Source organism: Daucus carota, chromosome 6 (assembly GCF_001625215.2).
Source record: "Daucus carota subsp. sativus chromosome 6, DH1 v3.0, whole genome shotgun sequence".
In the NCBI taxonomy this organism is placed as follows: Eukaryota; Viridiplantae; Streptophyta; class Magnoliopsida; order Apiales; family Apiaceae; genus Daucus; species Daucus carota.
The window spans coordinates 30,515,277-30,527,965 of NC_030386.2; the positions used below are offsets into that span (position 1 = coordinate 30,515,277).

A 12,689-nucleotide genomic window follows, 5' to 3' on the forward strand; every position below is an offset into this window, starting at 1 on the left:
ATTTTTAAATAATAACATATAGACAAATTAAATATGAAAAATCTAATTACTACTATAATTACTAATTACTACTCCTGTTTGGATATATTTATTTTTAACTTATGTAATTTAATATTTTTAATTTAAGATAAGTTATTAGTATTAATTAATCAATTCTTATCTCAGAGAAAATTATTCTTTTATTTATCTTTTAAAAAAATATCCGTTGAATACTTTATTTTAAAAAATCATTTTTATTAAATAAAACTATGAAAATAAATATAAATGAAAATAAAATGCCTTTTATATTGTTTTATAAAGAATTTAATAAATATTATTCAGTTTTTGTTGAATAAAATGCTATTATATTAAATTTATAATTTAAAAGTCACAAATAAATTAATAATATATTTTATCTTATATATGATTTAGATATACATATACCTATTTTAAATAATATATCAAATTTTATATAATGAATACTCCTCCGTCGTCCCATTTTAGTTGTCACATTTCCTTTTTTGTTGGTCAAATTGACTAATTTTTTACCAAAGATTACAAATCACTTCTTCATTATTTTAAAAAACTGAAAATTACATCTTAAAGTAGATTAAAAATTATATCCGGTGACATATTTTTTTTATCTTTTCAATTGATAAAATATTAATAAATTTTAGTCAAATTTTGATCAATTTGACCGGCACAAAACCAAATGTGACAACTAAAATGGGACGGAAGGAGTAATATTTATAATAATTAATAGGATCTTACGGGTATAATGGTCATAACTCATAAGTGGTTTAATGGTAGTATATACGATTGAGCGTGTATTTTGAGTGTAGAGTCAGTCGTGCGCATGGAGTCTAGCGAAACATTAATTAGTGAGACATTAATTAGGGTTCATCCAATTAATCTATAACCGAATGTAAAATACTTGTGTGCACAAAGTAAAAATGATTTGCATTTAGGAACACCCGAACTAAATCGGGCGTAAGCAAAAAAGACGACCCGCAATTTGGATCCCTGCCGAACAAAAGTCTTCTCCAAACCCTCTCCTCTTTATACACATCTCTCTTCAATATTAGCGTATTTTGTAATCTATTCATCTTCTCCTTTCTTCCGATGGCCAACAGTAATCTCCCCCGCCGAATCATCAAGGTTGCTTCTTCTTCCCCTCTTTTAATTTCGTCGATACTCAATCGAGCTCAATTTTGATGTTTTTATCTCTCAATTATTATTATTTCGGTGTTTATTCATTAGGAAACTCAGCGGCTTCTCAGTGAACCAGGTATACACTGACACATACTCTTTACATAGTTTGTTATTTGATGTTACTGTTTAGCTTCATTTTATAAGGCACTTTGTAATTTTACAAGCAGATATGTGTTTTATATTATAATTGAGTTATGTTATGGATTATGAAGTCTGTGATTTTTTTAATCTGAGCAGCTCCGGGGATAAGTGCATCGCCGTCGGAAGAGAATATGCGCTACTTCAATGTCATGATCCTCGGTCCCTCACAGTCTCCGTATGAAGGTTTTACTAACTCATAGCTTTGCCAGTTTCATTCGTTATCACGTTGGGTTTTTGTATTTGATAATTAGAGTAGTTGATCTTATGATTAATGGTTGTGATTTGAGCTATTAGTTTATTGATCACCGGATATGTTCTTTTTGGCTTTTATGTCTTGTTAAAACATTAGATAAATTTGAGTTCTCATGGGGTTTTATAATTCTATAATCAAGTTTATTGCTGTGAATGTTTTCGTTTTAACGATCATGCTTCTCTTACTCAAATTTAGATGTTTGTACACACAGGTGGCGTCTTTAAGTTGGAACTGTTTTTACCTGAGGAATATCCGATGGCTGCTCCAAAGGTACCCGGTTTCTGCAGAGAAAATGACTGCAATATTAGGCTCTTCCTTTCCATAGTTCCACTATAATACCGATCAAGTTTTTAGCTCATCTATCTTTTTAAGCTTCATGATTAGGCCTTGAGTTGGAATTGGTATTTTATTTGCTTTGTTAATAGATATAATTGCTATCATCTAACAAGCAAGGTAATGGGCACAGGGATACACGGAGTCCCCTGGTATGATACAATAGGGATTCAGGTGCGGTGGATACACCATATATGAAAAGATTATAAATATATATTCAGTGTCATGTATGCTAAGTTATAAAAGCCAAATACAAAACTTAATACTTTTTTAATCAACATAGATACTATGTTTTCCGTTAAGTAGTTACTACTTAGCACCCGTTAAAATCTGCCTCAAACAAACTATACCTGGGGCAGTAAATAGGTTATCTGCACTTACATTATACATATAGGTTAACTTTGTAAGATAATAATTTGTTAAATGCCAACTGGAGAGATATTTGGAATGGTAAGACTCCAAATTTATTGTATGTTTAATTGTGTTCTTATAAACCTTTATCTGCTACATTTGTTATTATAGGACTTGTGTCACGTCCAAACTACCTAAAAATATATGGCTGTCACAGATGGTGGAAAATGGAAATGGTACAATCATTTACTACATAGGTAACAAAGGAATTAAAATAATCTGGTGCGACATTTATGTCCAGTAGTGGTGGATTCTTCACATCAATTGTGAGATGATTGTATTCGTTTAATTAAAGGCTACGTAGTATAAACTACAAAGAAAGACTAGTAATCATCTTTTAGGTTGTTCAAAGCTCAAAAGGTTTTTTAAATTAGTGTTTGTAGTTATCTGTCTTGTTTGGTGCAATTCTTCCGCTCTTCATCCTTTTGTTTATTGCAAAGTGCATGCATTTTGTTAATAACATATGTTGACAGTTAAACCTCAATAAATAAATACCCTCAGGACGAGAAAATTTTGTCCATTTATCGAAATTTTAAATGGTTTATTGAGGTTAAAAGTCAAAAGTATACTCTCTCTATCATGTCGGGATGTTGGGACTGCAAAATATTATTCATTTTACGAGATTATTCACTTGTCTGATATTCATTTATCGAGGTTTCGTTGTACGCAGTTACCAAGAAAAACATATGTTGTTTGCAAGTAAATGCATTCACTTGCTTGGATGATTGCATGAGGAGAATGTATTGTTTGTAGTCAGATTAACTGTTATACTTCAATGTTTCCTAGCAATTACTCCCTCCCATCAAAGTAGTAGTAGTCACTATGACTTTTAGGCTTTAGCACATATTTTGAGGTGCAAAAGAAAGTAGTTTTACCAACTATTTAATAAAAAAATATATCAAATACAAATTGGATTCTATTTCCTCAACCTTTTTTTTTATATATAAATAAAAGCCAAGAAGACTACTATTATTCTGGAATGTAGAGAGAGGAGTCAATTTGATTGGTTGTCTTGTCTATATGACAGTCAAGGTTATATTGATTGTATGACATACTGCCTTGACCATACGGTGTGTATGTCTTTTGATGCAAGACCTGTGTACTTATTATATGCATATCTTGTAACAGGTACGCTTTCTCACCAAAATATATCATCCCAACATTGACAAGGTTTGCTACGCCCATGCATAATTCCACCTATATTTTTCTTAGGTCCAGCCTCATATTTCTTGCTTCTTACTGAATTGGTGTCTGGATGCAGCTTGGAAGAATATGTCTTGATATTCTTAAAGATAAATGGAGTCCCGCTCTTCAGATTCGTACCGTATTGTTAAGGTAAATGGCATGGCTAGTGATCACTTCTCTTGGAAGATTTATCATATTGAACCCCTGGTAAAGGAGAAACAAATGGTAGCTATATATAGTCTTCCACTAAACAACAACATGAATGGAAAAATTTTGTACAATAAAGTTTAATAAGATGTCTAGATAAAAGGCTTGTGGACATTGTTTTGCTTCCCGTTCTACTGTTTAAAGGCTATTGTCAAATTCTAAGTGTATTTTCTTCCTTGCGTCTCTATTGATAAATAATATAAATAGCATTGGCGTCTATTATTTTTATAGAATTTTTGACTAGGGAGTTTCTTGATTGCTTAGCATTCAAGCCCTATTGAGTGCTCCAAACCCGGATGATCCTCTCTCTGAAAACATAGCAAAGCATTGGAAAACAAATGAGACTGAAGCTGTTGAAACAGGTATTAGACCATATCTTTTGGTCGTAGCACATTAATTACAATGGAGACGATGTCTTCTTGTTACACAGTCTTTACTGTTATATTTCATATAGTTACCTATCAGACCTGAACTTTGCAGCAAAGGAGTGGACCCGCCTATATGCCAGTGGTGCATGACGAAGTTGGGAAACCGGGAACCATCTTCCTCACCAAAAATAACAATAGATGCAACGTTATCCTACCAAAGTTGAAATTAAATGGAATTTGGAAGAAAGGATCCTTGTGCAGCTGGAGCTTAAAATTATCAAAACATGCTGGCAAATACTTGTTTCTCGACTCAAGGTTGAAATTAGATTTGTATCATGATATGCAATCTTGTCCTGTTTTTGTGATTGTTCTCATGTTGGGATTTGTTATTGTATGAAAATGTTGGAGTCACTTGGTACGAGTAAATATAAATATGTGGTGTTTGGTTGTGCTTAAAAAGCTTAGCTTCTCCAAAATCTTTAATGTGTGTAATAAATTTATAAATTGATTTCTGACCTATAGGCTATAAGTGAGAATATAAGAACTTGAATCTCTGATCTGTCTTGATTTTTAAAATTTGATTTCCTAAAATACATATGACCACTTTAAAGATGGCATTTAGTAATATATTATTATTATATTACTTAGTTTTTATGATTTTAAAGTATGATTCTAAATCGAGGATTGAAACTAATCGATTAACCATTGTTGGGAATTCGTCGATTATTTATTGAAGAATTTTTTGATAAATGGGAATTTTAGTTATCAGAGGGGAATTGGTAAATACTTTTTAAGAATTTGCATTGATGTTAAGTTGCAAGTTTTAATAATTTATTAAAATAGATAAAATAAAAATCATTTTTGTATGTTAAGTTGCAAGTTTTAATAATTTATTAAAATAGATAAAATAAAAATCATTTTTGTATAATGTCTTAGTCATCAATAATACTTTTTCTGGAGCATTACTGATCCTGCCAAATACCAATATAGATCTGTTTCGGAATGCTGTTAAAAATTATTGTGTGGTTAGAAAAAGTGCTGATAAAAAATATGGTGTTGTAAAAATCAGATAACTGTTTTGGTAATATTTTTTGATATTTGCTTATTTTGAATTATAATATAAAAAAACAATTTTTTGGTGAGGTTTGATATTGAAATTTATAACAGCTTCCTGCAAAAGCTGAAAACAGTTTTTTCCAAAAGTATGGAAGGACATGCTTTTTCTAAAAGCAGCTTTTCAGCTAAAAACTGCTATTCGAAAAAGCTGTTTTTAAATTTACGAAACAGTTTTTCACATGGTTCCCAGCAAAAAACTGTTGGTGCTTTCTGCAACAGAACCCAAACAGTAGCTATATTGATGTTGTGGTGACTGATGACAAATGTTATTATGTAAAATGTTTTGCTGATCCCTGCGGGGTTGCTGTAATCAGGTAGTTTAGTATTTTATCTTTGGTTTTTCGCGAGTTGGTGCTTCCTAGCTGGTGCCTTTATAGTGGGGCTTTCTATTTATTTAATTACCTTTAAGAAAGATTAATATTCTCCCACGCGTTTGTCTAAGATTTTTTCGTCGTCATGCAACGAGTCTTCGCGAGCAGGAAAAGCATTATACGCTGGAGTAGGGAAGAAGAAAAACCAAACAATAATGAATTGCAGTCGTCTTCGCTCAATTATTATTTTAACTTGAAGGGTAAAAACAAAGTTTGCAACTGACGAATTGCTTTCTTTCCTTCAGTTGTCCACCTATAACAATCTCATAAAAGATACGATTTTTTTATATACAAATAATAATATGCATTTTATAACTCGGTTTTGAACGTCTACACAGTACATATGTAATTAATAAATAAAAAGCTTTTAATATTATATAATTAACAAAATTTACTTAAAAGTTAAACATATGGTAGTGCTATAAATTCTGGATTGATTTTTGAAAAATATTTTATCAATTTACATATTGTATTCTGATTTTGGTTGAATACCCGATTTACTGAAAAAATTATCTGATAAATTGCTCAATCGATTAGTTTCAATTCTCGAAATTTACTATCATGATTGAACACGAATATCTTCGTATATTAAATAGAGAATAATTTAATTTTAGTTTGAAAAGAAATCAAAGAGATCCCTTTGTCGGTTGAATATTGATGTTCATTTAATCATAAAATTGAAAATATAAAAATAATCTTAAATTAATTTTCAACAAGTCTAGAATATTAATTTTGCAATAATACAGCTATTGATATCTAAAAAAGTAAAAAGTAATGAACTATCTGTCTGTTGAAAACTAATATTTGGCCAGGAAATATAAAAATAAAAAAAAATAAAAGAGGTGGGAAAATGAGGGGGCAATATGTGTGGAAAGTGGGATTCATGTACAGTACAGCCGTATAGGAGAGGAGGTGGGCATGTGAGGGTTAAAGTATCTATACTATTCCCATCTCTCTCTCTCTCTCTCTCTCGTTTATATCGACTTCTCCGCCGTGTGAATCTCGCCGTCGCCGACTTGCAGGAGTATTCTAGATTCCAGATCTTTAGTGGTAAGGTTTCTCACTCCTGAACATTTTTTCATCTCTACCTTCTACCAATTCAATCAAAACACTCGATCCTTCTCAATTCAACTCTTAACCGTTGTTATGTTCTCAGTAGAGTGCTTAACATCACTCTTAAGATCTAATACATTTGCTCGTCGATGACGATTTTGTTTTTATTTTAGTAAACTTTTAGTCTTATATATTTTGGACTGTAACTTTGCCTTAATTCTAAGTTTGCGATTTTGCTCGAGAATCTGTAGTATATTGCATTGTTTAGAATTTGTTAATATGTTTTAGGGTTTTGTATGTATGGCCGCTTAGGAGAGGAGAGCTGGTGGCTAGGGTTTTAATATAAGGGTTGAGAGGACTAGTTCAGCTGTCTGGCCGAGATTTTAATGTTCAAAATAGCAACTGTACTGTACGGAGATAAACCAGTAGTGTAATTGATCAAGCAATGTAGTACTGCATTCTGGACTATATTAGCAAGTTGGGATTGACAGTTTTTTTTACGGTGTGACTAGTTACTTTGTTGGAAGGATTAGACATTAGATTTCACTCGAGGCTGTCTTATTATTTGACTGATTGTAGAGGCATTTGTGTCTTGGAATGATAATACTTCCATAATTGATTGTCTAGTGCTGGTGCATGACTTGACTATAAGTAGAGAGGTTTGCAGAAATAAGGAAGAGAAAGAAGGATGTAAACAAATTCTCACAATAAACCAAAAGGAATCTAATTCAAGAGCTTAGAATTGTTAGCAAGGCCGGCTTTATTGCCCTCCCTGCACCAAATTGTAGACTATTGAATTATGGGCTAAACTAGTATTATTTTGCTTTGAATCTGTATATAATAGCAAATAAGGAATTGCTAGCTAGACCTGCTCTATTACCATCTCTGGACAAAGTTGTACATTGTTTAACAAAGCAGTTGTTATTTATCTTTGCATTTTTAAACTTACATAATAGTTCCTATAAAAAGTACTATATATATAAATTAAATGTCTTAGTTCTTGTATAGGTAATGGCTACGGACTCTAAGAAAGACCAGAAAGAAGTTGCAGAGATCGCAGGAGATCTTTCAGCTACAGCTTCAGAGGAGAAAACGATGAAAAAGAAGAAAAGGGGAATTCTTTCTCGAATATGGAACTGGGTATTTAGGTTACACGGTGATGACTTTGAGAAAAGACTGCAGCATATTTCCAAGGAAGAGGCTGCTATTGTTGCTAGATTAAAAAGGCGATCTATAAATCGGAGGGGGGTGACCAAGTATCTTATTATTTTTTCTGTACTTCTTGAGGTAATATTTTATTGCTATTGCGCTTCACTGCTTTTACTCGGGTAACAAAATCTGCCTAGAATCTCGTAAAGAATTATATCTTAGAGTTGCTTGCAGTCAGTTAGTCCAAAATAGTTCTCATACCCTTACAGCGCTAATGGGACTTATGTATACTTGCCCACACGATGTAATGAATTTAATATCGGATTATAATGTGTGATTAGCTGGTTAAAAAGGGTTGCATAAGGCTCACACATTAGCAGGGTAGGAAAGGAGTTGATGTGTGCAATTATGCAGGCTTACCCAATATCTTTTAGAAAGAGGTTGTTCCTAAGGTTTGAACCTATGACCTAGTGGATAACAACTATAAAGTGCGATAATTTGTTTTTATTTTCAAAAGGGTAGGAGCTTTAGAAGAGTCGTTAAAAGTTTGTGCGACCGTGACGAAGAATAGACCCTTTTGCACTTGAGGAATATGTTTCATCCCAAAGCTGAATAACTTTCTGAAAATGAAGGATTTATTATATATATGCCTACAGTTGGTGCATAATTCTATTAGAGCATAGTGCCAGTCACACAAGTTACAAAAGTCAAACTATAAATGTTGATATATATAAAAAGTTATTTATGAACGTAAATGGGAAAATTAAAATTATTAAAATGGCTAACTTGTAAATTCAGCCAATACATACTTTCTAATCGCAACTATGAATAATATTGATTATTTTGATGCTTTTATTATGTGTGTATAATGTATTTACATAGGGAGGCTTAAGTTGCAAAAAAATGTTATAATCATTAATATGTATGTGAGAAAGAGACATACCTCACCTGCACCTGGCTCCTTGGCTAACACATTGAAGTGTGGGGAAGATGTCACACAGTGCCTAGGCCTTTGATAACACTGAGAGCGTCCAGGGGTTCTATTAAACGATCATACGCATTGTAGCTAAATGATAATGCGTTTGTATACATGTACCATGTATGTTCTTGATTTCTGCCTCCACCACTAATGAAGAGAAAAAGTTTCACAAGCTGGATGTAGGTAGGCCATTTAGAATCTAAGATACCCTTAAGAGTAGGCAGTATTAACAGTAAGACAATAATTAATATTGAATAATAATGTTTAGCCTATTTTTGTGAAATACATGGAGTATTATGCATATCTTAATGCATGTATTTGTTGCAAACAATGTAGAGCATATGAACTTCATATTTGTCACTAAATTATAGATTCGTTTTTGTGTCATTCAGCATTCACATAGTCCTATACTGTCTATTAACATTTAACACCATTAAACAGACCTCTAAGCTGAAATGCTTAGGTGAGCCACATATTCGAATATCGCAGAAGAAGTTTGTTTGAAACAATTTTCTGTTACGTGTATAAGCATTTGGTGGAGAAGATAGTTCTTGCTTAGCAGTTTGTACCTGTTTATCTTGATCCCCCCTGTTTCCAGTTATTTGCAGTGTGTTATGCTATCATGACAACAAGGTCATTGGATTTGAACTGGAAGATGAGAGCGCTACGTGTGTCACCTATGTTTCTCTTGCCTGTTCTGTCGTCACTCTCTTATTCAGCTATTGTAAGCTTCACAAGGATGCGTAAGTAGTTTAACTTTCTCTTCCCATTAAATATTATTTTTATCCTATTTTCATATTTTGATAGTACTGATTGAGAGTTCAGTGTTGACTTATCTTCTATCTAGGTCGTAAATTGTGATACTGATTTCATTCTACATGCCTACTGTTTATCTTGCATGAGGTTTATCAGTATGTTTTGCTCGAGTACTTTACTCCAAAAGAACCCTGAGCCAGTAGGCTTTATCTTTTAAAACTACCACTAGGCGTACACTGAAAAAATCGATTAGGAAGAAAGAATGACATACATATAGGTCAACAATTAAGGAATATATGGACCCAAGGAAGAAGTATTGTTTCTTTCTCTCCTTGTTGAGGACATAATTAGTTAATTACATGAAAGACTTTTGCCATGCATGCCATGATGGTTGGTGAGGCAAAAATACACATACAGTTTGTTCAGCTGCAAGCATTTCTCTGCCAAGTTAAAGACAATTAGAAAGTATCTATTGGATGTTGTGGCTCATTGTATGCTGTGTTTACGGGTAATTGATTCTGGTAGCAGTTATTAAAGTGATCTCTTTCCTTCAGTTATATACTGCACGAAGATTGCCACTTTTTTTTAGTCATGAAGTGTGCCCTTTTGAAAGTCAATGGACTTTCATGTTAGCTTAATTCATGCTGTATGGTTTTTAATTTGTCATCGTAAACCAAGCTGCAAGAGTCAGCTGCCTTCTGTTTCTCAGTCTTAAGTTAGTGGGCATGGTGTCAGCTGGAATTATTTATATAGTTTTTTGGGGTCTTTATTATCTCCATCATTAGGACTTCTGGAAAAGATTTATTGAGTAAATATTCATGAGTTTATGTAATGAGGTTATGCAATCCTTTCATGTTTGAAATTTTTTTGGATGGAAAATTATAGAATACTAGAATTTTTTTAAATGAAAATGATGGTCTTACTGATTAGCGTTCGATTGTTGTGATTTTACAGGTGATCGTAAGGATCAGAAAACTTTAGAAAGGCTTCGGGCTGAACGACTAGAAAAAATAAATGAACTTAAAGAGAAGACGAACTATTATATTACGCAACAACTTATTCAGGTAATGACCATCTTGTGTTGACTGTTGTACATTTTCTTGAAGCTTTGCGAACTTTCCGGTTTTGTTGTTGTATAGAAGTTAAGCAAGTCCAATAGATCAGCTATGTAGTCTCATAAGTTAAATTTAATCAATGAGAGTAAAAATGGTGCTCCAACAATGTCCTAGTGATACCCCTCCAACAATGTCCTAATGATACCCCAAATCACCCGGAGACTCCTTTACTATAAGGAACCCATCTCTTCTAAGGTCATCTTAACTTAGATTTTATAATAATCTATTACAAACACTCTCTTTCTGTCTCTATTGTGTATTGTTAGAAAGTACTTATAATGAAAATATTGAATATGGAATGAGGATAACATTGTTGGAGTTGAAACTACCTATCCAGGTCCCAAGTTACTGGGATCTAATTTATATAATATATGCAAGGAATGAGTTAGGATACTGTTGGGCTTGCTCTTAAATGCCTATTGGTAGGTCAAAGAATCACAACTTGACTCGGAATTGAACAAATAATTTCTAGACTTATCATGAAGGGGGGGAAAAGCATTAAGCATACAATTACTCTAATTTTTTACTGCAGCATTTTGTAACTTGACTTAAATGATGGGGAAATATAATACTTGCCCTAATAATTGAGAAAATATAATGTATGTAAACCACATTATGTTTTTTTTTCAGAGATATGATCCTGATCCCGCAGCAAAGGCAGCTGCTGCAACTATCCTTGCTTCCAAGTTGGGTGCAGATTCTGGCTTGAAACTGTATATGGGGGATGACTCAAAGTTAAATCCCTCAACAGGGAAGAGCAGTGATGTTGAAAATGTGCAATCTAGTGGTCTAAGAAATCGCAAGCAACAACTCTCTAGATCCAGTAGCGGTTCAAGTGCTGTAATGCAACAGTTAGAAGGGGAAATGATGCAACATGCTGCAACTGAGGGATCTGATATGGCTAGACATGACCAGATGGTTGTTGAACATGAAAATCCTACAAGTTTGCATGCGCAGGACGGCGGATGGATTGCTCGAATTGCAGCTTTGCTTGTAGGAGAGGATCCAACTCAATCTTATGCACTTATATGTGGCAACTGCCATATGCATAATGGTGAGTAGAGTAAAATTACAGGACTAAAGTCTTTTTTTTATTCAAACAAGTACACTTGATTAATGATGGAAATTATATTCTCAGGAAATATATTATACTTAATGTTACTTGCATACAGGGCTTGCAAGGAAGGAAGATTACCCATACATAACTTACTATTGCCCACACTGCAATGCCTTGAATAGGCCAAAACAACTGGAAGGCAGTTCCCCTCCAGGTAGTTCACTGGTCAGTTCCCCTATATCTGGGCCTTTAAAACCGGTGGATGAAGTTAGTGTGGACCAAAATGTTAGTAAACCCACGAGTGACAGAGCATCTGATAGCAGTAGCCCTGTGGCAGCTGCAGTTGAGAACAGAGAAGCAACCGAGACGAGAGTGTGTGAGGGTGAAGTAAGCTGATTGCTGGTTTTTATGGAAGAGGATACCATTAGGCGCTTGCCTTTACAGTTGGTAGAGCCAAGCCATGTCAAGTATTGTGATTGTGACGGTTTGCTTGGGGTTTGTAGCAAAGATATGGTTCTATATATAAAATATACACATAGCAGAACTCTTGGAATAGATTGCACAGCTTTACCTGAATATTTGTAAAAGTAGCTTTGGTTTCCTTGGCGTAAGCATTTACTGAAATTCCCCTGTTGTGAATTTGTATGAGGTATTGAGGTTTTATTTATCACAATTTTGAGATTAGAAGTATCAGTTAAATTGACAGCTAGACTCTGGGACAATGACACTGCAAGAATGATGACGACTTTTTTGTTTTTGGATGGGAAAGTGAAGAACGTATAAAACTAAAACGCAAAGCAAGTTGGGACTCGTACTCCTATATTAGTAATGGCTGGGAACTTCCGAGTAATCTTTGTCCGAAACGCCAAATGCACCTCGCTGGATTATCACTGATTTGATTTATTGTTTGTTTATGGCGATAATTAGCATAGCTTCGCAGTTCATAGGCCAAGACGTTATCGAACTGATTATTTGTTTTTAATCCGCGCGTAATCTCTTTGGTT

The 12,689-nt window shown here is 33.6% G+C and overlaps 2 protein-coding genes across 3 annotated transcripts; both read left to right on the forward strand.

Moving 5' to 3' along the window:
- Positions 1–795: 795 nt before the first annotated feature.
- LOC108226403 (ubiquitin-conjugating enzyme E2 36) lies at positions 796–4,548 on the forward strand. Its single transcript, XM_017401359.2, has 8 exons — positions 796–1,137; positions 1,240–1,267; positions 1,429–1,515; positions 1,797–1,855; positions 3,458–3,499; positions 3,591–3,664; positions 3,986–4,083; positions 4,202–4,548. The coding sequence occupies exons 1-8, from the start codon at positions 1,102–1,104 to the stop codon at positions 4,237–4,239; spliced, it is 462 nt and encodes a 153-aa protein (XP_017256848.1). The 5' UTR covers positions 796–1,101; the 3' UTR covers positions 4,240–4,548.
- A 1,880-nt stretch (positions 4,549–6,428) lies between these two features.
- Positions 6,429–12,358, forward strand: LOC108226396 (uncharacterized protein At2g24330). Of its 2 annotated transcripts, none has more exons than XM_017401349.2 (6): positions 6,429–6,626; positions 7,638–7,916; positions 9,356–9,500; positions 10,468–10,577; positions 11,259–11,682; positions 11,801–12,358. In XM_017401349.2, the coding sequence occupies exons 2-6, from the start codon at positions 7,641–7,643 to the stop codon at positions 12,079–12,081; spliced, it is 1,236 nt and encodes a 411-aa protein (XP_017256838.1). In that variant the 5' UTR covers positions 6,429–6,626; positions 7,638–7,640; the 3' UTR covers positions 12,082–12,358. The 2 variants fall into 2 exon arrangements, with proteins under 2 accessions (XP_017256838.1, XP_017256839.1); XM_017401350.2 differs by having other exon boundaries at positions 6,452–6,626; positions 7,627–7,916.
- Positions 12,359–12,689: the final 331 nt, after the last annotated feature.

Coding starts and splice junctions, on each gene's coding strand:
- LOC108226403 (XM_017401359.2), top strand. CDS start 1,102: ATGGCCAACAGTAATCTCCCCCGCCGAATCATCAAG. Junction 1,138..1,239: donor TCCCCCGCCGAATCATCAAG/GTTGCTTCTTCT, acceptor TTTATTCATTAG/GAAACTCAGCGGCTTCTCAG. Junction 3,500..3,590: donor ATCATCCCAACATTGACAAG/GTTTGCTACGCC, acceptor GTCTGGATGCAG/CTTGGAAGAATATGTCTTGA.
- LOC108226396 (XM_017401349.2), top strand. CDS start 7,641: ATGGCTACGGACTCTAAGAAAGACCAGAAAGAAGTTGCAGAGATCGCA. Junction 9,501..10,467: donor TGTAAGCTTCACAAGGATGC/GTAAGTAGTTTA, acceptor GTGATTTTACAG/GTGATCGTAAGGATCAGAAA. Junction 11,683..11,800: donor CAACTGCCATATGCATAATG/GTGAGTAGAGTA, acceptor ACTTGCATACAG/GGCTTGCAAGGAAGGAAGAT.